The sequence below is a fragment of the Geotrypetes seraphini genome, chromosome 10, assembly GCF_902459505.1.
Source record: "Geotrypetes seraphini chromosome 10, aGeoSer1.1, whole genome shotgun sequence".
Classification (NCBI taxonomy): Eukaryota; Metazoa; Chordata; class Amphibia; order Gymnophiona; family Dermophiidae; genus Geotrypetes; species Geotrypetes seraphini.
Genome location: NC_047093.1, coordinates 58,979,430 through 59,004,879, shown reverse-complemented (window position 1 = coordinate 59,004,879; position 25,450 = coordinate 58,979,430). Strand labels below are relative to the sequence as shown.

The 25,450-nt window shown below is 43.1% G+C and overlaps 1 protein-coding gene across 3 annotated transcripts in view; it reads right to left on the bottom strand.

Moving 5' to 3' along the window:
* The window catches only part of RXRA (retinoid X receptor alpha), a 337,914-nt gene extending 318,278 nt beyond the window's left edge, over nucleotides 1-19,636 (bottom strand). For 2 of the 3 annotated variants that reach the window (XM_033960169.1, XM_033960170.1), the window contains exon 1: nucleotides 19,468-19,635. In XM_033960169.1, the coding sequence (XP_033816060.1) occupies nucleotides 19,468-19,495 (28 nt within the window). In that variant the 5' untranslated portion in view covers nucleotides 19,496-19,635. Of the gene's footprint in view, nucleotides 1-19,467 lie in introns of all 3 variants that reach the window. The other variant, XM_033960168.1, reaches the window with a different exon arrangement.
* Nucleotides 19,637-25,450: the final 5,814 nt, after the last annotated feature.

The following is a 25,450-nucleotide window of genomic DNA, read 5'->3' as shown; positions in this document are numbered from 1 at the left end:
TCTGGAAATCAGAGAAACACACACGCACATTTCTCGGATTTGTATTTAAGGATTTGTATTTGTATTCTCTTGGCCTAACAATTTGTATATCCACTGCCAAGCTAAGATCTAAAGTGATGAAAGGAAAGAATTACAGCCTATGGAAAAGACAACACCACAGACAATTGCAGGCTTCTGGTGACGTCCTCTCTTGATCAATGAGAATGGAAAGAGACACTTCACAGTCCTCCACACGAAGGAGATTAAGGACTCCTTTTACTAAGCTGTGTTAGGGCTTTAACGTGCGGAATAGTGTGCGCGCTGGATGCATTGAGCGGGCGTTAGTTCTAACCGCGTAGCGTGGGGTTAGCGTGCGCTAATCTGCTGCGTGCGCTAAAAACGCTAGCGCACCTTAGTGAAAGGAGCCCTAAGTCTCTGAGTGTGTTGCACCTTTGTCATGGATGGGGCACTGGAGGTACCCTCTTAAAAAGTGTCCTGTTGACAAATGTCTGATCAGCCCTCTTGCTACCCCACTGGGGACCCTTGTAAGAAACAAAAGCTAAGATCTTAGCCGGCACCAGTGTTATTCCCAATATTCAATGCCGGGCCAAGGCCAGGCAGTGGCACTGACTAACAGGTTTATGCAGCCGACTATCTCTAATGCGGCTAATTGTGATATTCAGCATTTAACTGCTTAAGTGACTGAATTTTATACCGTCTGATTTGGACTCTTAACTTAGGCCATGGATGCCCACACTTTTTTGGCTTGCGAGCAACATTTAAAATGACCAAGTCAACAATAAAATTTTATAAAACACAAAGCGCACTGTACACAGAGAAAATGTTAATTATCATTTATATTCGGGGGCGGGGGTTCAAAGAGGTCAAGGCAGATGACTTTAAAATATGCAATGTCACCTAAGTCGCAACTATACAAAAATAGACAAATATACCCCCTCCCCTTTTATTAAACCACGATAGCGGTTTTTAGAGCAGGGAGCTGCACTGAATGCCCCACGCTGTTCCCAACGCTAATAGGGTCCCTGCGCTACAAACCGCTATTGCAGTTTAGTAAAAGGGGGCGATAATGCAAAATATAGACAGCAGATATAAGTTCTCAAAATGGACACATTTTGATCACCAATTGAAAATAAAATCATTTTTCCTACCTTTTTTGTCTGGCGATTTCATGAGTCTGGTTACACTTCCTTCTGACTGTGCATCCAATATTTCTTCCCTTCTTTCTGCCTTCTGCATGCTTCCTCTCCTCCAGACCTCATTCTATTCCCCAACCAACATCTCTCCCTGTCCCTCCATGAGTCCAACTTTTTCTTCCTCTCTCCTTGCCCCTTCCCCTTTCTTTCTTTCTCTCTCTCCCTGCCCCCCTTTCTTCATGTCATTCTCTTTCTCTCTCTGCTCCCCTTTCTGTCTGTCTTTCTTTCTCTCTCTCCCTGTCCCCCCCTTTCTTTCTTTTTCTTTCTCTCTCTCCCTGCCCCCTCCTTTCTTTCTTTCTGTCTTTCTTTCTCTCTCTCCCTGCCCCCTTTCTTTCTTTGTCTTTATTTTTTTCTCTCTCTCCCTGTCCCCCCTTTCTTTCTTTCCATCTTCCTTTCTCTCTCCCTGCCCCCACCAAGCCACCGACGCCGATTTCTCCCTGATTTCCCAACGCCAGGCCAGGCGCATACATCTGCTTAAGTGCCACTGAATATCAGTGGATAGCCCTGCACAAGCAATTTAACCAGCCAGGAGCTCTCTAGCCAGTCAAATCACTTTGAATATTGACCTTTAGGGGGCGATAATTCAATCTTGCCATGTTGATGCACACTCCTGCAGGGTTTTTACCAATAAACAAAGCCAACATCCACACACATTTTTGCTTTGATTATAACCCCAGAAAAATAATTGCACCTGCTTTTTTTCTGTGCATAATTTTGCACATAGCTCCAATTTCCATCCCAGTGCTTTTTCATGTTTACCCACTAACTGTATAGCCAACATCAAAATCCCAAAATACAGGAGTAAAAAACTGTTTCACTCAAATGGCCTTTATTGTCCTCTTAACCTTTAACAGTAATCAAGCCCAGAAAATTTTCCCAGGAATTTTCTGCCAGTTTCACTTGCAAATTGCACAATCCTCAAATCCCCTTGAAAGGCACGCAGTTAAAAAACAAAAAACTGTCAGTTGATGATTGGTGTTCGTGGCTCTACATCTGAACAGGAGCTTCAAATTTCTCACTGAGCCTTTTGCCAGCCTGTATTGGATAAAAGGGCCCCTGATGAAGGCAACTTTCTTGCCGAAACACAGCCTGTATAGGGTCTAGGCTCCAGTTTGAACACATTGTTTATTTGATTTTGTGGTTTTATACAATGAACAATTTTATACCTTATTCCTGGGTCCTTTTGGACTCACTTGCATAGGATCCACGCCATCTCAAAATTTTTTAAGAGAAAGGGCTCCTTATACTAAGGTGCGCTAGCATTTTTAGCACGCGCTGCATTGCCGTGCACGCTAACCCTGCGCTATACACCCAAGAACTAATGCCAGCTCTATGCTGGTGTTAGCGTCTAGCGCGCGTAAATGCAGCGCGTGCTAAAACCGCTAACGCAGCTTAGTAAAAGTAGCCCAAAATCTCGAAATATCTTAATTCATTGCAATTCTTTACTTAAAGGAACAAACAACACGAAAAGAAATAAAACGCCTCTGCAATAAAACTCATCTTTAATGCCAAAAAATATGATCATGTGACTCCACGTTTAGAAAAAGCAGACTGGCTCCCAGTGATACATCGGATCACATACAAAATAATACTACTCACTTTCAAATCACTTATTTCAAAGGCGCCTGATTTCACCTATAAATTACTGATCTGGTATACTCCTTTACAAGCTCTCAGATCGACGGATCAAAAACTACTATCTGTTCCCTCATTGAGGATAATTGGTATTAAGCGTCTATAAATTTTTTCTATCACCGCAACCTCAGTTGTGGAACGCTTTACCTTTATACATTGCAGGTAGTACAGAATGCCACGGCTAGATTGATAACAGGAACATTATAATTGTTGGGCATTATCAAAAAAGGTATCACTACCAGAACCAAGGAAGTTATCCTGCCGCTGTATCGGGCGATGGTGCGCCCGTATCTGGAGTACTGCGCTCAATACTGGTCGCCGTACCTTAAGAAGGATATGGCAATACTCGAGAGGGTCCAAAGAGCAACAAAAATTATAAAAGGCATGGAAAACCTTTCATATGCTGAGAGGCTGGGGCTCTTTTCCTTGGAAAAGCTGAGACTTACAGGGGACATGATAGAAACTTACAAGATCATGAAGGGTATAGACAAGGTTGAGAGAGACAGATTCTTCAGACTGGCGGGGGCAACAATAACAAGAGGGCACTCGAAGAAATTGAAGGGAGACAGATTCAGAACAAATGCTAGGAAGTTCTTCTTCACTCAGAGGGTGGTGGATACCTGGAACGCGCTTCCAGAGGAGGTGGTAGAGCAGAGTACAATTTTGGGGTTCAAAACGGGATTGGACAAATTCCTGAAGGTAAGGGGGATTGAGGGATATGGTTAGACGGATACTATACAAGGCAAAATGTTTTAAGTAAAAGATCAGTAACGGGTCTTTGACCTGGAGGGCGGCCGCGGGAGCGGGCTGCTGGGCGCGATGGTCTGACTTGGCAGAGGCGATGCTTATGTTCTTATGTTATGTTCTTATCAAGATATCAGCACATTATACCATATCTTCGACAACTTCACTGGTTGCCAGCTGTATTTAGAATCCAATACAAAGCAATTTTGATCTGTCACCCAGTTTCTATATGGCTTGATTCCAGAATTCTTTAAGAGTAAGATGTCTAGTTATCAACCAACAAGATCACTGCGTTTGGAAAATTCTGCACTGTTGTTCTGCACAACAAATGTCAACCCAAAATAAGCAGAAGCCAATGCAATAACCTTTTTATGTGCAGGGGTAAAACTATGGAATGCGTTGTTAACCAAATTCGGAAATGCAGTGATAGGAGCTCATTTAGAAAACTGTTAATGATTGTTGTTAAAATTAATGCTGTCTGTTTCTACTTGTCCAGATTTGTTTTAACATTTTCCCCCTCTTCTACGAAACTGTGCTAGCGGTTTTTAGCACAGAGAGCCGCGCTGAATGGCCCGCGCTGCTCCCAACGCTCATAGAGTTCCTATGAGCGTCGGGAGCAGTGCGGGAGATTCAGCACGGCTCCCAGCACTAGAAACTGCTAGCGCAGTTTCGTAGAAGAAGGGGTTTATGTATGTACCGGGTAATCATTTTGTAAACCGTTTTGATATAGAAATTTTTAAAATAAAATAAATAAATACCTAAGAGAAGAAACAATAATTGATCGTTTTAAAGGTAAACTAAAAAGCTTCTTATTTAAAGATGCTTTTCTATCTTAAACCTAATATACCCCCTCTTTTACTAAGGCGCGCTAGCCGATTTAGCGTGCCCTAAATGCTAACGCATCCATTATATTCTATGGACACATTAGCATTTAGCGTGTGCTGAATTGGCTAGCACGCCTTAGTAAAAGAGGGGCATAGCCTTTTAAATTTTTACTATTTCCTATTTTTCTCTTTTTCTTTTTTGTTTTATTTTCTACCTTGAAATCATTTTTTTTTCCTTTTATTCATCTCTTTTTTTTTTCTTTTCTCTTCTTCTTCCTTCATTCCCCCCACCCAATTGTGTTAACCTATATGTTTTTCTATTTTATAATTATTGTAGTTCTTCCCTTTTTTTCCTTCATGTTCTTGTTCGTTTTCCCTACAGGAAATGTTATTACATGCACTTGTTGTTCTGTAATTGATATATTTGTATTGTTTTTACTTGTATTTTATATATACTTGTAATTCGCCTAGAAATTCTTTGATAGGCGATTATATCAAATTTTAATAAAACTTGAAACTCGACAATTGATTGATTTTTGTATCACAGAAGCTTGATGGCTGAAACGTCGGTTCTACCTACTCAGACACAGTGAGACCTGGACAACAGCAAAAATCATGATGCCAGCCACAGAAGCCTAAGAAAAAGTATTACTTCTCTGCTGTAAATCTTCCTGAAAGTTGTGTATGCCAAAGTTGTATTTACATAGATAGATAGACGTACTCATACCCATTATCAAACATGCACACAACACACACACACACGTGTACACATGGGTCAACCAAATAGGCCCCTCCTACTGCAGATTCAGACTCCCGGCTATCCCACTGATTTCTCTATGAAAATTAGAACTACAAATCTATGCACATAATGTTGCAAAAGCAGGACTGGATCAATATATGCCGGTGACCTGGGATGAGGTGGATTTAAGCTCCGATCTGTGCATACTGAGCTACTGTGCCAATCACTTTCTAACACCTGGGTGTGATGTGAGTTCTACATGCTCTTGGCTTTCCACAAAGGAGGGTGTAGGATAGACTGGAAAAACTGCCCTGCTCACTCCTCAGCCATCTAAAACATTTTTTTTTAAATCCTGCACACTGAATGCTTAATTCATTGGAAATAAAGAAGTCACTTCAGCTGATTGGATGAACTTGAAAAGGAAGACAAGCAAAGACAAAGCCATTTGGTAACAGACGAGGACACACAAGAAAGCTGTTTAGCTTCATGTCATTGTTTACCAAAGGATTCTTTACAAAATATTAATTAGCGACACTGAGCTTACAGGGTAATAACTTTCCAATTACCCACAATGAAAGAAATTTCAAGAAATCAGCATCCCACCATCCAGCTCTCCGAACTCCTGCCGAATTTCTGGATTATTGCTTAGCAATGTTGCTCACAGAAAGAGGCAGATAGCTGAGATAAGAATATGCGTACTGTATATTACAGAGAGAGCTTACCAAGTCCCTCCCTGGGCTCAATGGATCTCGGTCTGACTCAGCATGGTGTTTCTTTCATTCACTCCAAGGCCGTAGCTTTGTCATTAAAGGGAACATGAGTGTTAGACCAGAAGCTCAAAACCCGGCAACGATCACCAAACCTTTTGCTGCTTTCGGAAGAGAAGCAGGCATAGCGGCGACAGAGCACGAAAGCAGCCTACAGAGTTAATGAGCCTCATTTTTTCCACCAGGATCCCTCCTCACAGAAAGCATCACTGATTCTCATCCTTTACGCAAAAATTTGTGCAGAACTGATCTTAGTGAAGATTCAGCCACCTATGTCTTCCCTAAGATATTATACTTCCAGGTCTGGCGCAGAAATCATCACTGCCACTGCAATTTCTAGCCCACCTGCATTCCCAAGTGAAGTTGGTCATTAGGGACTACCATGGAGCAATGGGGCCCTGGGCAGTCACCCTAATTTCACCTCTTCTAGGGTAGGGTTATCTTATGGCTATAGAAAAAGGAGGATGGATTGAGACATCCGGGTTTTACTTCCATTGTGGAAGTAAAACCCGGATGTCTCAATCTGTCCTTTTTTTCTGGAGCCATATGGTAACCTCATCCTAGACAGAAATTTAAGTTCATGTATAGATCCTGTGAGGAAGCTGGGTGGTGGATTGCTGATGTTTCAAGAGCCCTGAGAACTAAGATGTATATTATTTATGCTTCTTATTTTATATTATTTGATGCATTGTTGTTGTATTATGCACAATGTGATGCTCTTATGTTGTTTTTGATATTGTTTGCATCGATAAAAATTGTTTGAATCTAATTGAACCAACATGAGAATTATTCAGCTGTTGTCATTCTGTGAGAATGTAAGTCGAAAACAGAATACACACAAGTAAACAAATAGAGCAGTGGTACACGGAAAGCTCTCAGATACTGTGGGTTCATAGACAACAACGCGGAAGACAAAGGCACGCGCCAACAACTGAGCGCAAGACGGAGGCGCGCGCCGAAGAAAATTACTGTTTTTAGGGGCTCCGACGGGGGGTTTTGTTGGGGAGCACCCCCAGTTTACTTAATACAAATCATGCCGGTGTTGTGGGGGGTTGGGGAGTTGTAACCCCCCACATTTTACTGTAAACTTAACTTTTTCCCTAAAAACAGGGAAAAAGTGAAGTTTTCAGTAAAATAAGGGGGGTTACAACCCCCCACAACGCGGCACGATTTGTATTAAGTAAATTGGGGGGGTTCCCCCCCACACACCCCTGTTGGAGCCCTAAAAACAGTAATTTTCTTCGGCGCGCGCCTCTGCGCTGCGCTCAATTGTCTGCTCGCGCCTTTGTCCCGGCGCACTTTTGACCTGACACCGATACTGTGTTCAGACAGAGAAGCACACTTAAGAATAATACATGCTAGGTTTCATGTGGTACACTGACCTTAGAGCGAAGGACATTGGCACACCAACAACTCCGCTCAGTCAAATGCGCACAGCGACAAGTGTATGCATGAAGGGAATGGAATTGTCGGGGAGCAATTGTAAGTGTAGTGGGGGTGTTTGCGGCAATCTTTTAATTTAGAGTGCGTCGGCATTGAGCACCTCCACTAAAAGCGCAAGAGCGCGTAATTATAAAAGGTTCCCCCCACCTGCATCAGAGCAAAAGCGCGAGTTGTAATCGAGTGTGTAGTGGGGGGAGGTTCCCCACACACACACCCTGAACGAGAGCGCCAAACCCTCCCTGAATGACAGTGGGGGTTCCCCCACCCCACACACGCATCCCCCTTGAGAGTGGAAAACGGAAGGAATAGAGCGGCACGCATGTGTCCTGCGTGCAAATGCCAGGGCTGAATTGTTGGCGCGCCAATGTCCTGCGCGCATTTGACGGGTCACCATTTCATGTACACTCTAACAGCGACCCGACCATAAGGCATGACTAGGCAGTCGCCAAGGGCAGCATTTTCAACAGGGGTCGCAGCACAGTAAGCCCTGAGATGCAAAACTCAAAGAACTACAAGTATAAACATCATGTTGCATTTAAAGCCATGAAGTCCAATATTGCATTTTGAAAAAATGTGCTGTAGGATGAGCATGATAGTAGGGTTCAATTATCACAAGTTTAGAGGGGGGAACTAAAGGCTGATGGTTCAGGTAAGACGCTCAAATACTCTTGCACGTTCCCTGGTATTCTGGGACAGATTCAGAAACCTTTTGAGTCTCTCTAGGAAACTGGCCTCCTGTTGTTTGACGTTTGTCAATTTATGTTCAAATTATATTAATTAAGAGCAAAATATAAACATATTCTTAACAATGCGCAATTCACAACAACCCTTAAGAAACACCAACCCTGATTTTTACTGAGATTAATGTAGGAAAGGTTAGTGAAGGAACCTATATATTTATGTTTTTCTAAATTAGTCATTTGGGTGGGTGGGAGGGAGTAAAAATGATTGTTCATATATTTCTGAATGATGAATGTGATTTTTCTAACAAAATTATTCTATGTACGATTGTTTATTGCACTTTGATAGTTTGGAAAATCAATAAAGATTTAAAAAAAAAAAAGAAACACCAACCTCGTTATGAACTAAAACCTCGAACGTTACCTAATCACAAGCCAATATGTACAACAAAGTAGCAATTGCTCTCATAACAATCAACATACTGCACTCAATTTCCCCCACCTCCCTCCCATCAGAGTTGTAAATGTTTTCCATAAGTGTCGAGTGCTACATCCTCACAGGAATGTCCCCTTACTATTCAGACACCCACTGCCTGCTCCATCCACCTCAACCATTACTTTAAGCAACTGTGGCTTTATCTCCCTAAACAAACTCTGGAGGAGTACCGTAAATAAAGCTTAATTTATTCAAGGCTTGAGTGGTGATGAGTGTTTAGACATAAGAGGGTTGAGACAGGAGCCATAGGCCAGGCCGTAACCTGATCCTGGCATCTGGAAGACTTTTCCTTTTCCAGGCCTTTCTGGATACTCTTACCTCACAGTCTCTACTGCTTGCATAGGGGAGGCGGGACAAAATAAAAGACACTGTCCCTTTAAATACACAACCAGAAAAGGCTGTGCCATAAGGAACAGGTTAGTCAGGTCCTGGTTTTATGTCACTGCATCAATGGCCTCCTAGCCCTGTAGCTTTTAGAAAACATAGAGGCTTGGAGTATACCAGAGGAGAAGGAATGGGGAGAATTGCTGTAGGTTAAGAGATAAGAAAATCATCATTAGAATCTCATTTCTCCTGCTGACACTTCCTCTGACCTAAAGCAAATCCCCATTTCCTGTTTCCATAGTTACCCACTTAAACTGTAAGCTCTTTAGGGAAGGCACTTCTCTCTGTAATCTGTCTTGAGAACTATTTGGAAAGGGGGGCTGAAAAAAATGAAAACTAACATCTAAATTCTTGCCTGTTCAGTACTGATTCACTAACACTGCACAACAAAGTTTTTGCTTCCTGAACACTGCTGGGTGTTTCTTATAGAATTTTGGGTGCTGATCATGAATATTACATCAAAAATTACCCATCACGTACCATTTCAGAGAAATCTTCAATTTTGTCGTGATTTTTTCTTATATTTGGATGCAAACAATTTTTTCTCCCATAAGTGTCTTATCAACAACGGTTTGTGCCGCCTGGGTATGTCCATGCATAAAATCTAGCCAGGTTGGAAGCTGTTTTATGGAAGATGACATCCTGGGCATGTCTGGGCAGGTCTGAACGAGCTTGCGCTGTCTCACCATGCTATAATGGTGGCTTCCATACACCGATCCTGCTCATTTGGTTAATATAGATAGTCCGTGTGTGTATATAGTATCAGTATAGTAAAGTATAGTAGTATAGTAGCTGTAGCAATATAACAGTAAGTAAGCTTGATGCTATAGACATTTTGGTGTCGGGCAATATGTCTCGTCGGTGTCGTAACAGCCGCGACACATTCTGCTATATCTGTGGGGAATATACACTTACGCCTCAGAGACGTTCGATGACTGCCCTTGTAAAGAAAGCCTATCATCTGTATTTTGGCTGCAAAATAGGTGATCAAGACAAGCAATGGGCGCCTCACATTTGCTGTGCGACATGTGCTGTTAGTCTGAGAGCCTGGCGATGCCATTTGCTGTTCCGATGATATGGCGAGAACAGAAAGACCATGTGACGGACTGTTATTTCTGTTTGACTAATGTGTCTGGTTTCTCTGCCAAAAACAAGAAGTCAATTGAATATCCTAATCTGCCTTCAGCAATGAGACCCATGCCACATGATGACAGTCTTCCAGTTCCGAAACCACCAGAGGATTGGACCTTAGACGAACCAGATGAAGAAACTGCAGTGCAGGGTTCTAACAGTGACATTGACCCGGATTTTGAACCATCCTCATCAGGCGATCCACATCTGATAACACAGTCCGAATTGAACGATTTGGTCAGAGATTTGGGTCTGTCAAAAGCAAAAGCTGAGCTGCTAGGTTCGAGACTGCAGGAATGGTGTTTGCTATCACCAGGTACGAAAATTTCTGTGTTTCGAGACCGGCATCATGATATAACCAAATTTTTTGCACAAGTCGACAGTCTCTGTTTCTGTTGTGACATTGAAGGATTGTTCTCGGTCTTTGGTTGTGATCACAACCCGGAAGAGTGGCGTCTTTTCATTGATTCGTCAATGTTAAGCCTGAAAGCTGTTCTGTTGCACAATGGCAACGTTTATCCTTCAGTACCTGTTGGCTATGCAGCACATATGAAAGAAACATATGAGAATATGGAAATGTTACTAAAGTATGTCCAGTATACCAGGTATAACTGGAATATCTGTGGAGACCTCAAAGTCGTTGCTCTGTTACTAGGACTGCAGCTTGGCTATACAAAGTACTGCTGTTTCATCTGCGAATGGGACAGCCGAGACAGAGAGTCGCACTATTCTAGAAAGAACTGGCCACTCCGTAAAAAGTTAGTTCCAGGACAGAAAAATGTAGCACATGAATCGCTTGTTGACCCGACAAAGATATTTTTGCCTCCTCTTCACATTAAACTGGGACTCATGAAGAATTTTGTGAAAGCAATGAACAAGGAAGGGGAAGGTTTTCGTTATTTAAGACAGATGTTCCCAAGAATAACTGATGCCAAGATCAAAGAGGGTATTTTTGTTGGCCCCCAGATCAGACATGTTATGAGTGACAAGCGATTTGAAGATCTGTTAGTTGGGCCGGAAAAAATTGGCTGGAAAGCCTTGAAAGACGTTGTTGACAATTTTCTGGGCAATTACAGAGCCCCAAACTACATTCAGCTGGTAGACAAACTTCTCAAAGCATACAAGAGAATGAAGTGCAATATGTCACTCAAGATTCATTTCCTCCATTCACACTTGGACTTCTTCCCCGCAAATCTCGGTGCTGTGAGTGACGAGCACGGTGAAAGGTTTCATCAAGACATAGCTACGATGGAGAAACGATACCAGGGCAATTGGAATCCGTCAATGCTTGCCGACTATTGTTGGATGCTACAACGTGATGCACCAGACACTGAATATAAAAGAAACTCGGGAGCAAAACACTTTTAATTCTGTTTCATTTAGTCGCTTGTGCGAAACGTAAACTTGACTATATATTTTATTGTCAGTAAACATAAAAATGTCTATTTCTCATAGTTCTTACGTGATGCAGTAAAACCAAAACCATATTTGAGCATACCAAGTTGGTACCTGTCATAATCACCAAAAACTTTCAGGAATCAAGACTTAACCAAAAAATTGTTGTGCAGTGTAATCAAACGGATGTTTCTGCCATACTTGATTGGGTATCTTTACGAAAAGGAGAGGCTCACACAACATGATCTGGGATTCAGCAATAGATTCTCTTGCAGGGAAATGGGTTTAGAAACCTTAGCATATTTCCACTGGTCACAAATTCATCCTGTATGGCGGCCAGTGAAAAGGGGACTGTGCTTTTCCTCACTTCCGGGCCAGAGCTCGGGTCAGCTGGGGGGCCACTGTGCAAAAGGCCATGACTGGGCAGCTGCTTGTGCAAGATAAGTTCACTGAAAGCCCGCAGGCTTTGGTTTCCACAGCTCAAACCCTAACAGCAAATGAAACAAGCTAAAAATTCATAGCACAAACCAAAATAATTTTGGGGGGTACCCTTTCTTCAATATCCAGACTCTTTCAAGTCACTGGCCTCATGTGTCACTGCTGACTGGTAACTCAGAAGGGAAATGTAAGTTTCAGGGTCTCACTGCCAGGTGCTAACCCAGTGAAACTTTCTACTGTAAGGTAATATTTTGGAAAAAGTAGAAACAAACTTGGTTACTTGGAAAAGCACACAGGCAGCTGTGGGAGATTGTAGGCCACTGAAGAAGACTTTATAATATGGCGATATGGTTTCGGTGAGGTGTTTGTTACGGATTTTAGTTAAGAGGATGGGGAGGGGCTTTATATCGTTGTGGACCATGTGGTGGGGTGTTAGCTTTTTGGGGACAAAATCATTTTATAAACAGAAAGACTTTTCAGAAGGCACGCAAACACATCAAAAAAGTATCAGTAAAGTAAGGAAAAGGCCACTGACCACAATTGTGTAGTAGTAGGTGCTTTGCTTATCATTAGACAAGCAGTACATGTTTAGCTTAGATAAGAAGACATCAATGGATTTAGTCTCTGTACCAAAAATTTTTGAAAATATTCTGTATTAGAAATGTTTTGTAATCAAAGTCCCCTTTTCTGTATTTTTCCGACCTAATAGAACTAATTCTCTGTTCCTGAAAACTTTGTGTATGTATCCTTGTAACCCGTTCTGGGCTCCTGGGGAAATAAAATGAATGAATAAATAAACTAACAAGGGAACAAAACTGACCCAGAAATAAACATACAAGAAGTGAACATACGTGCCCATGCAGCTCGAAACAATATCTGCTATTTGCAATGGTGACAGACTATTTTCTGGGCTTGGGGCATGGGGCAGAAAGGTATACACTTCTCCCTCCGTATTCACTGTGAGAGGGGATTAATAGACCCGCGAATACAGAAAAACCGTGAATAACTTTTTCATATGTTTATCACTGTTTTCAATTAAAAACCAATCGTGAATATGGTGAAACCGCGAATAACATGGTGGGAGACCTGGCCTGTTCCTGAAGGAGAGGCAAAACACGGTGAAGAAAGTGCTTGGAACCAGCAATTTTTCTCTGTAAACGCTTGGAATCAGCGATTTCTCTATGCAAGCTGATGTAATTTGGGGGGAGGAGCCAGCAGGTTAAAAACCGTGAATAATCGAAACCGTGATTGTTGAAACCGCGAATACGGAGGAAGAAGTGTACACAGTCTTCCCCACTGCTGCACCAGGAAAGCTGGCAATAAAATTGAAGCACCTATGTCTTGATAACAAAAACTGAAGGAATAGTGCATCCTTTAGACAAGTAAGAGTGGAGGTTTGGCCTAGTGGTTACAACTGCTGCCTCAGCACACTGAGGTTGTGAGTTTGATCCTACTGTGACTCTGGGCAAAGTCACTTATCCCTCCATTGCTCCAGGTACCAAGATTATTTATTTATTCAATTTTCTGTACCGTTCTCCCAGGGGAGCTTAGAATGGTTTATATGAATTTATTCAGGTACTCAAGCATTTTTCCCTTGTCTGTCCTGGTGGGCTCACAATCTATCTAATGTACCTGGGCAATGGGGGGATTAAGTGACTTGCCCAGGGTCACAAGGAGCAGTGTGGGTTTGAATCCACAACCTCTGGGTGCTGAGGCTGTAGCTTTGACCAATGTGCCATCCCCTTCCCCTCTCACAGAACAGACAGGGAAAATACTTGAGTACCTGATTATTATTCAGTGTATTGTAAACCGCTTTGGGTGAATCGCAATAAATAAGGGATAACCTTCTCCATTTCTCCAGGAGTTCAAATTTCCCTTTTTCCTTAGTCAGTTACAAACACTTTCTCCACTATAGAGTGTGTGCGCATCGAATAGCACTAGGTCATCAGTGACAGGAGGCCAGGCTTGATTTAACCCACTGCATCTACCAACTTGTGTTTCCTGCTGTGCTTGGAGAAACTGGAATTTTTTTTAATTATTATTTTATTTCAAGACTAGAGTGTTTCTTCCAATATTCAAGGCCAGCAATGGAAAGGAGACAGTAGACAGTTATTCTCCTAGGACAAGCAGGATGAGTCAGCCACATATGGGTGTTGTCCCAACACCTCCCAATTTGCGGATAAGCTCTCCAATAGCTCAGAGAGATTTTTTTTTTTTCTCTCAGCACGTGCAGTGCCCGGGCCCCACTGGGCATGCCTGAGCCCTACCCATTTCCCCCTGCTTCCCCCTAATCCCCAGTCTTTAGTTTCCGCCCGTTCCCATCGGTCGGATTTTTCTACAGCTCTCCATTACAACTTTTCTACTCATCAACTTGAAGATGCCTGAATCATCTAAAGAAACAACTGGGATGCAGGAGGAGGATGAACACACTGGATCCTCATGAATTGTGCGCCCACTGATTGGATCCGGCGCTCGAGGTTTCCGTGTGGCTTGCATTGTGCGCACATGTCACCACGTGCACGCAAGCTAAGGAAGAGGGCACTGAGAGACTTCATGAAGAGAAGTGAGGCCCGAGAATCTTCCCCCAGCAGCCATCCTCATCGGAGCGTAGCAGCGGGGGATCCACAGACGAATCCGGTGAGGAGCCTCCAGGACATCCTGGCTCAGTCAACCCCCCGACTGCAACTTGCCCGGTCGAGAAATCTCTCCCGGAGGTCCTGCATGCTGTCGCTAGCCGCCAGCCCCTGCAGGAAGCCGATAGGAGTCTCACCAGACCGAGAGATCTCTCCAGGAGTTCCTGCATGTTGCTGCTTACAGCCAGGCATGAAGAGAAGTGAGGCCCGAGAATCTTCCTCCAGCAGCCATCCTCATTAGAATGCAGCAGCGGGGGATCCACAAGCTACAGTGGCAAGGAGCCTCCAGGATGCCCTGGCTCAGCTAACCCCCCCGCCTGCATTTGGCCCAGTAGAGAAATATCTCCCGGAGTCCCTGCATGTTGCCGCTTAGAACCAGCCTCTGCAGGGCAGCCGATAGGAGTCTCGCCAGACCGAGAGATCTCTCTAGGAATCCCTGCATGTTGCCACCTACAGCCATCCTCCGCAGGGCAGCCGATAGGAGTCTTGCATGCTGCTGCGTAAATCCACAGCCTCTGCAAGCAACAGATCGGGGCTTTCACCCTCCAAACGGCATGCTGCCTCTTGCAGCCAGCCTCTGCAGGGAGCCGATTGGGGTTCAAAGGTAAGTCCTATCTGCTTGTTTTTGGGAAAACCTCTGATAATCTGTTGCAGCCCCGAGGGCTCTGCCCCACCCTCCTCCCAATCTGAATTTAAGGAGAAAGAATCTCCCATGCTTCTTTCCCTTGGAGGGGACCTGCAGACCTCTCCCCCCAGTAAGAGACATGCTGCCCCAGAGTTCAGCTCATAAAGGACATGCAGAAAAAAAAAAAAAAAAACAACTCGATGTTTCTTTCCCTCTTGGGGTCCTGCAGAGTCTACAATTCACACCTTTCCCACCCTGCCCCCCTCCCCCTCTCATGTTGGGAACGAGGAGTCTGCCTTTCTCAGCAGGTGCTGATATCTTGAGAGATGCGGTATGTCAGACCATGCCTCTCCAAAGGTAGGGGTTTGAAACTCCTCAGTCTAAAAAGCTGTTTGCTCTTCATAAAACCTAGGCAGAGTGCTTTTCCAGCTAGCATGAGGGACTCTGTACTATTCATGATTTCTATAGCACTGAAAGGCATATGCAGCGCTGAGCTATTGGAGAGCTTATCCGCAAATTGGGAGGTGTTGGGACAACACCCATATGTGGCTGACTATCCTGCTGTCCACGGAGAACCTACGTTACAGGTAAGTAACTACACTTTCTAGCTGAGTGAAGGAAAAAAAAAATGATGGAATGGTGAAGCTGGGCCCCAAACATTAACCCCCTCCTCAACTGAAAGACACCAAACGCATAAACAGCGAGCAGAAACACACTGCAGGTGAAACCTTTCCATGTGACTTCATACAGTCATTTCTGTCTGGGGGGGGGAGGGAAACTAATGAAAGACAGAATGGAGGGGAAAGCATTTTTAAGAAAATATATAAACAATATCTCAGTATCTCCAACCTTTTCTTCCCAGAAGGTGCCATGAGCAGGAGAAACTCATGATCCTTTCCAAGGCTGAAGGCAGCAAGATACGTTCAAAGGTCCTCTTTCTTTGCAACCTTCTGCCTGCACATTTCTATTCCATACATTTGAAAGGTGCTTTGTAGGCCTAAATTTCCACATTGTGAACCTCAGGCAACAGGCTAAGAGATTTTGAAAATTTTTTGCTGCAATTCTCTCACAGCTGGAAATGTTAATTCACAAGATCTCTGAGATCTAACTGATTTTTTTTAAAAGGGTTATATCAATGGCATATTGTAATTAGTCAGTGCCAAGCCCAGGGCCACCAGCTGCACACCCATAGCACCGCACGTCTTTGGACATATGATCTAACCACAGATTAGCATGGTTAGAGTATTAACACAGGTATGTAAACATTCCAAAAATGACATTTATCTAAGCCGGCTATTGTTATCATGGAATTATAACTGTGAAACTCCAGGAAACCTAAACAAATTATGCCTTTACACCAGTCAGAAGCAGAGGCCTACAACGTATGGAGTGGTTTATATCACTGTACAGCACAGCCATTCGAAATGATACGAGTAGGATATGTTGTCAACCTTTCCCCTGTCCTTTCATACTGTCAAAATGGAACAATAGGAAAAACCCGAAATTTCAGGCTGTCTTTGCTGTTGTCAGTCGTACACAGTATTCTCATATAGCACACACTAAGCAGAATAAGCATCAATTCCACCAAGATAAAACACAATTATGATGGGTAGGGAGACGCCAGTTTCCAATATCCTGAGATTCATCTTGGTGATTCTGTTTTAATGACTGGGATTCTTTCCTGACCATGAAGAAACAGAACATCTTATTAAACCATGGGGTGTTTTTTTTTTCTTTTTAATCTCTTTTGGAATAGTAGATATTTTGCCCTTGCTTGGTGGAAAGAAGACTTGCTTCCTATAACTCAAGTTTTAGTAATATACTCTCCCCACTTTTTATGAAGTCACGTTAGGCTTTTTTTTTTTTTTTTTTAATCACTGGCCGCGGCGGTAAAAACTCCGACGCTCGTAGGAATTCTATGAGCGTCGGAGATTTTACTGCTGCAGTTGGCGATAAAAAAAAGCCTAACAAGGGCTTCATAAAAGTGGGGCGATAACGATTAGATTATTCCAATTCATCATATGTGAATTTACCTAACACTCAACAGCAGAGACTTTACAGAACACCTGATATTGGCTGTGACTGTATTATCACTACACACTTTGTTACCATCACTAAACTCAACTAGGTGCTTTGCATTAAGCAACGGATAATAATATAACGCAGCACCAATAGAAGCTGAACAGAAAATGCGCTAAATATTTATGTTATGATTTTTCACAGTTTAATAAATGGGGTGGGAAAGTGAGTATATGCTAAACAGTTCCTAGTTCAGGTGACACAGACTAGCTCACTGAAATTTTCATCTAGAAAAGATGCAAATGACTTAGAAAAATAAAATCACACACCCTTCTGAGGCATTGCTTGTAAATCTGATAAAAGCGGAATTCATATGGATAATGATGCAAGAATTTAATTTTGGCACAGGATAGGGCACTGAAAGTGCCTAACTTCTGTCCTGCCAAATTTTGCTCTGATTATAGAAACCAAAGATTGGCACATAGGGTAAGGAGCCATTTTCAAAAGCAACTCCCACTGCTTCCCCCCCCCCCCACCCCCACTCAAAAAAAAAAAAAATGTATTACCGTAGACCAACACTAGCAGCAGAGCACAAGTTTAAAGCCACTTTTCAAGTACTGGAAAAGTTTTACAGCCTTCTCTTGCATATTATTCCTGGGCTCGTTCTTGTTTTATTTGATTTCAGGCTCAGTTTAAAGAACAGGAGTAAAAACGGGAACACGGAAATAAAAAGGGGAACAGGCAAGAAGTTCCAGAGTTATCGGTGCATCTTTTAGTGAGCACAACACTGCGCCCTATTATTTTCAAGGAAATAATTTCACTGCTCCAGATTTATGTAGGGCTAAAATGACTTTTTGCGCTCTCTTTTCCCGGATATTTTTCATGCACTGTATTTTCCTTTGTAGAAACCTAAAATTTGGTGCAAGTGCAAAATTCATTAGGTAGTCTAAAAGCCAACAGTTTTGGGGGGTTTTTTGATGGAAAGGAAGAGGTGAGTGCTGAGCATCCTCTGCACCCAGCCCTACCGAGACTCGCTGGTTACCTGCCTAGACTCTTTTCTGTTTGAACTTCGCTATGTTTTCAGAGCCAAGTAAATGCACATTTCCGCTTTGGAAAACTGCTCCGGAAAAATGATGCGCTTATATTTACACCTGCTCTTTTAAAAATCACAAATTTCGAGGGATCATTTACATGCACATGCTTTATTTTTTATTTTTTTTCTCAGCTGCCCATATAAATGCAAACCCTGCCCCTAACAATCCTCTGCTTTCTGTGGGGTATATAATGCAAAGAAAAAAAGAATGCTAATTTATAAAAAAAGCCTATATCTATATGTACAGTACACCACTGGTTTACCTGATTAAAAAAATAAATAAATAAAAAGCTTTTGAAAAGTATTTTCTAAATGTAGCTTTTAATATTTTAAAAATCCCTCTGGGTGTTCGGATGGTCTCTTTAAGCAAAGAATACACATAGAAAACCTTCACTAGAAGCAAAATATGACTCAAGTCATTTGAAAACGGTTTAAATACAGCCGTGGCAATGCCAAACCGCACCTTATAAAATCAACCTTTAACCATTCATTTATACACACGCCACCTTTAACCTCAGCAATTACATTTATCTACGCCAGATTGCATGCTTGGAAAAAAAAAAGAAGAAGAAAGGACATAGAGGTAATAATGGTCTGCACAAGAAAATGACAGAAAGGAAACGAGACGTCTGATCACTACAGCAAAAAAAAAAAAAAACCTAAACTAAAAAGCACCGGAGAACTTCCCACAAGCATGCAAAGACTTTAATGGAGCTCACACCCCGCTTCTTTTCGGCTCCTGCCCCTCTTGTTTCTCAGCTCTTTTTACAACTTAAAAGAAGCAAGAAACCTTTGATCTGGAGTCGGAGAAACCTTTGCTTCCCACTTTTCAGACAGGATTTTTAAAAAATCATTATTTTTATGCTTTTTTTTTTTTTTCTCTCTCTTAGCCAGGCAGCTCTCGGAAGCGGAGTCACTTCGCTTTTGCCCGACCTCCTCTCCAACCCCGCATTTGGGCTGGAAGGGGCAGACACAATCTGCCAGCTGTGTATTAGTGGGGGGGGGGGGAGCACCGATCCGGGGAGGGTAGCCGAAGATTTTCTGCCTCTCCCACCCCCCGGGATATCGGATGGGAAAACGGAGCAGGAGCTCGGGTTTCGTGACTTTAACTCCCCCCCCCCCCCCCCACCGCCACCGAGACCAAATTCCAGCAAAGAACACTGAGATCGGGGCAGAAGGGGGGGACCGATCCGGGCAAGAGAAGCTCTCCAGGCGCTCTGCTACTCACCCAGGGGCAGGAAATGCTTGGTGTCCATCTCGGGCTAACTCATGCCAAACGTCGGAGGGCTCGCGGGAGCCGCGCGGGGGCTACGGGGATCGGGCCCCGGCTAAGGCCAAAGGCAGAGGGAGTTGTTGCAAACTCAGCCAACAATGTAACTAAAGTACTTGTGTGTGTCTGCCTCTGCGCTCCGAGCCGGGGGACCCGGCAGGGGGAGCTCCGACGGCCGACAGCCAGCAACCCACAGGCGTACATCGAGAGCTCGCGCAGCATCCCTTACGTATACAAGCTGTCACAACCCGCGAGGACTCTGTACAGATGCTGATACTACACTTCCCAGTGACACCGCCACACGAGGAATGCATTGGATACACCATCTTGGCCTTTGGCTGGTTAAGATCCAAGCACAGGGGTTCTACCAGATGATAAGGATGATGCTAACCTGGTGAAGGGAAAGGATTTACACCCTCCTAATCAAACCCCATTAGCAGATGCTGTGAGGCTGCAGCCAACTAAAAAAATTATCAGCTCAAATCCTGCAGAAATCGTGGATAAAACAACCCTTGCACATTTACACCAGCTGAACAGCAGGAGTAGATGGATGCTATTTTGTGAAGCACATCCATACATTGTGATAGTAGCCAGTTATGGCCAGAACACACCCACACCAAATATTGTACCCTTACACTACTCTAAAGGGCCATTTTGCTTGTGACCAGCAAAACCACAACCACTAGTTGGAAATGCAAGAAAAAAAACTGAGTTCCAGAGTTATCCGTCTGGGATCTAATATTGCAAATTAACATTTTTTTAATTCCATTTACATATAACCTTTTTTCACAAATTACTAACTTTCTCTTTTAGTTCGGTCAAAGTCTGTTGCGTGCTATATCATGTCTCTATCCATCAGTCCCTAGCTCCTTTCCTCCCAGGTCTGTGCCATTACCCCTATCATCTGTGTCATCATAAAGTTTGTTTTATATTATTACCATAGCATATACAGTCAAACCTTGGTTTGCGAACATAATTCGTTCCAGAAGCATGCTTATAATCCAAAATACTCGTATATCAAAGCGAATTTCCCCATAAGAAATAATGGAAATCAGACGATTTGTTCCAGAACTCAAAAAGTTTAACACAAAATACAATACGCACTCGTTCGTTTAGAACAGTCAAAACATTCCCGCAGCGTCATGAGAGAGAAGAACCATCGGCTCAGTTGTGATGATGTGATGCTTGTATTGCAAGACTTTGCTCGTTTAGAACAGTCACTGCACTCTTGCAGCGTCAGAGAGAGAAGAATCATCAGCTCAGTTGTGATGTGTAATAATAATAATAACTTTATTTTTCTATACCGCCATAATCTTGCGACTTCTAGGCGGTTTACAATCAAGATACTGTATATACTTGTATTGCAAGACCTTGCTTCTATATCAAGTTAAAATGTAATCAAATGTTTTGCTTGTCTTGCAAAACACTTGCAAACCAAGTTACTTGCAATACAAGGTTTTACTGTAGTTTGTTATATCCTGTAATTTTTAACAAGGAATCACTGCGGCTTACAATAAGATTGGGATCAGTTATTACATTAGCAATTAGATTCTAGAGCAGGGGTGGGCAACTCCGGTCCTCGAGGGCCGGCATCCAGTCGGGTTTTCAGGATTTCCTCCATGAATATGCATGAGATCTATTTGCAAGCACTGCTTTCAATGCATATTCATTGGAGAAATCCTAAAAAAAAACCGACTGGATTCCTGTTCTAGAGAGTGTATTGGGTAGCGATTAGTCATTACAGTATAAGGAGAAAAGATAAGTCTTTAACATTCTCCTGAAGTTGTAATAGGAGGGGGGGACCTGATATAAGTGTAGGGGTAGGTTTTTCCAGAATTTGGGGCTCAGGGATTTGAAGGTAGTCTGGAATAGTTGTTGTTGTTTTTTTTCATTTAACGTGATGAGGTGAGGGGAAGGACAGTTTAAGACGTTGCATCTTTCTTGCATTATGGAATGAATGAGGAATCTTGATATCCACTACTAGTCCGCCAGAGTTGTCACTATAAATTGCTTTATAGACCATGCAGGCGACCTTGAAAATAATCCTTTTTTTTTTTTTTTTTTCATTGGTAGCCAGTGCAATTCTCCCTTGACCTCCAGAGGCTGGGATAATATTCCCATTCTGACTTCAAAAAATGTTAAAGGCATCACAAACCCCTGAAATTAAGAAGTACGCTCAGGGCCTGTAGCTACAATTCCTTCGTGGATGGAAATAAAAGCCTTTACTCTCTTTCAGTAAGTTCCTTACTGCTATACTGAGGCAGGCTGGAAATCAAGGTTTAAGCCAGTGGTTCTCAACTCTGTCCTAGAGGACCACCAGCCAGTCGTGTTTTCAGGATAGCCCTAATGAATATGCATGAGAGAGATTTGCATATAATGGAGGTGACAGGCGTGCAGATCTGCCCCATGCATATTCATTAAGGTTATCCTGAAAACAAGACTGGCTGGTGGTCCTCTAGGACAGTGGTTCCCAACCCTGTCCTGGAGGAACACCAGGCCAATTGGGTTTTCAGGCTAGCCCTAATGAATATGCATGAAGCAAATTTGCATGCCTATCACTTCCATCATATGCAAATCTCTCTCATGCATATTCATTAGGGCTAGCCTGAAAACCCGATTGGCCTGGTGTTCTTCCAGGACAGGGTTGGGAATCACTGCTCTAATCAAATGTGTTCTAATGATCAAAATTTTGGAGTTGGAAAACTAGGGGCTAGGACAGTGTTTCTCAACCCCAATCGGGTTTTCAGGATAGCTCTAATGAATATGCATGAGGGAGATTTGCATATAAGGGAGGTGACAGGCATGCAAATCCGCTCCATGCATATTCATTAGGGCTATCCTGAAAACCCCATTGGCCTGGTGGTCCTCCAGGACAGGGTTGGGAACCACTGGTTTAAGCCTCTTCCATATGCAGGCCAATTTTGAATATGACTCAACCCCACCGTACTGAAATTTACATGGCAACGTCTCAGAGTGAGAGAGCTGCTGCGGAAAAATAGCTGTAATAGATTTTAGTTGTATGGTATCAATGCAACAGTCCCCAAACTCTCCCTGTGCTGTAGCTGGACACAGAGGAGGGATTTATAATATTAGTATAACAGACACACTATAAACTGCAGTAGCCTGGAGGGACGGAGAATATCCATAGATCTCTGCCAGCCTCAGATGTGATTTAAATATTATATATGAGGTGTGTGTAGCATTCATAATACGATCGCTGTTATTGATAGAGGTCATAAAACAGAGTGTTTTGCACTGAGGAATATGAAAAATAATCTAGCCATTCTCTTAATGTTCTTCCGCGCAGTGCAGTGAATGAAAGAGCGCTTCACGGGGGTATCTTTTTCTTTTACGGATTGCCCTTGGTGACAGTTATGGCCGATTACTTTGAGGGCTGTATTTTGCCCAGCTGATTCAATCGCTGGCTGTGGAGTGTGACAGTCCACCGCACTCAGCGAGCAAGGCTGAACAAGGCAAATGGAGTTTGGCTAGTGTTTTCCCCCTCTCCCCCCCTCACATCTTAAACTAAACTAAACCTTAAGTTTATATACCGCATCATCTCCACGGAAGTAGAGCTCGGCACGGTTTACAAGAACTTAAAAATGAGAAAGGGTAGGAAAAGGTTTACATAAGTTTATAAATCGAGTGGAAAAGTAAGGGAAAAGAAATTACATGTTAGAGAAGAGCCAGGTTTTTAGTTGCTTGCGGAATAAATGGAGGGAGCTCAGGTTCCGCAGTGGGATAGTAAGGTCATTCCAGAGACCTGTGATTTTGAAAAGAAGTGATTTTCCCAGTTTACCTGCGTGGAGAATACCATGTAGGGAGGGGAAGGTTCGTTTTTATTTATGGGCGGTCCTGGTGGAGTCAGGGCACGAGGAGTTGAAAGAAAGTGGGACTAGGGAAGGAAGGATGCCGTGAATGATCTTAAAAGCCAGGCAGGAGCATTTGAATTGGACTCTGGAAATCACTGGGAGCCAATGAAGATTGGCCAGGAGTAGGGAGACGTGGTCAGATTTACATTTTGCAAAAATCAGCTTATTATCCTATCCCACCATGGTAAAAAAAAAAAAAGGGGCAGATGGGCAATTTTCTTGCCAAATTCTATTGTCAACACCTGTATTCTAGACATATATCTATGCTGTTGATCAATAGTTCATCTAAATCTCAAGGGGGCATGTTAGAGGCGGGACTTGGGCGGGCTTATGATCAGGACGATTTTGTGCCACAATCGAACATTTAAGAATACATCCAGGGTACATTTTGGGCATCCGAGTCTAGACCCGTTTTGACAACAAATAAGTGCCAAAAAGGTGCCCAACCTGACCGGATGACCACTTGGAGGGATGTAAACATGAGCCCCCCACACACACACTCCTCCAGTGGTCACTGACCCCCCTCTCTCCCCCCAAAGATGTGAATGAAACAGTATATATCAGCCTGTATGACTGCTTCGGATGTTATGGTCAGTCCTAGTAAAGCAGCAAGCAGGTTCCTAAAGTAGTCTAGTGGAAGGTGCAACGAATTATAGAGATAGGGACTGAGCGACCCAAACCCATATCCCACTACTTATGGTGGAATATATGAGCCTTCCAAAATCCATACAAATCTCTTTGTACCTACACATACTGTAGGTAACATCTGCATGCATATGAGCTATTGTGGTGGTGTACAGTTGGGTCTGGTAGGTTTTGGCTGAGTTTTGGAGGGTACACCATACACTATAAGAGGGTTATGGTGAGATGCGTACCTGGGCCTTTTTATGTGAAGTTCACTACAGCGCCCCCTAGGGTGCCTTACTGCCCTGCTGGGATGTCTGTGTGGCCAGTCTATTAAAAATGCAGGCCTCTCCTACGTCCCAATGGCTTGTTCTGTTTTGGATTTGGATTTTTCAGAAATTGTTCATAAACACATTCATTTTTGAAAAAAAAAAAAACACACCAAAATAAACGTTTTGGAGTTTTGAAAGTGGCCATGTTTGGAATTGGATTTTTGTGTGCCTTCTGCGAAATCATATTGAAAATGGCCCTCTATGGGTTACAAGCAGTGGCGTGGTAAGGGGGGGTAGGGGGTGATCCTCACCGGGTACCCATCCTCCTCTCCACCCCCCTGCTCCTTCTCTGCCCCCCCCTACTAGCATGCACACACGTCCCTTCCCTTCCCCCATACCTCTTTAATGGTCCCAACACGAGCAGTAACCCCAACCTGCTGCTCGCGCCAGAATTGGCTCTTCCTGTGACGTTCAGGCACCTAACAACAACCTAATTTGCATGTGAAATTTAATTGACAGGCTAATTGGCACCAATACCTGGCATTTCAACAAGTAATTTTTGGCTCTAATTAGAATTAATTACAAATTCTGCACATAACACGTGAGTGAAAAGAGGAGACACAGAAATGGGCAGGTCAAGAGCACATCATGGGTGGATCAGAGGTGTTCCTTTCAGTTACTTACATACTTATAGAATAAGGGCATCCACGCCTAAATTTAGATACAGGCATTTGCACCACATTTTCGTTGGTTCAAATGGCTGCACCTAAAGTTAGGCACGATTCCCAGGCATAAGCGCTATTTTATCAACCTAACACAGCACAGTTGATAGAATAGTATTTTTTTTGACACCATACATGAAATATGGGCATGACAATTAAGTTCATGAACTCATCCTAGAAAAAATGCTTCATACCTCATTGCTGAATGTCGCTATGGTCACCTTCAAAGTACTGCCCTTGGGAAGCTATGCACCAATGCCAATGCCTAGTCCACCCTTCAGAGCAATTTTGGAACGCTTTTTCTGGAATGCCCATCAGAGCTGTAGTCGTATTAACCTTGATGTCCTGAATGTCATCAAAATGCCTTCCTTTCAATATTTCCATTATCTTCAAGTAAAGAAAAAAGTCATTGGGAGCCAGATCTGGTGAGTAGGAAGGGTTTTCTAATACA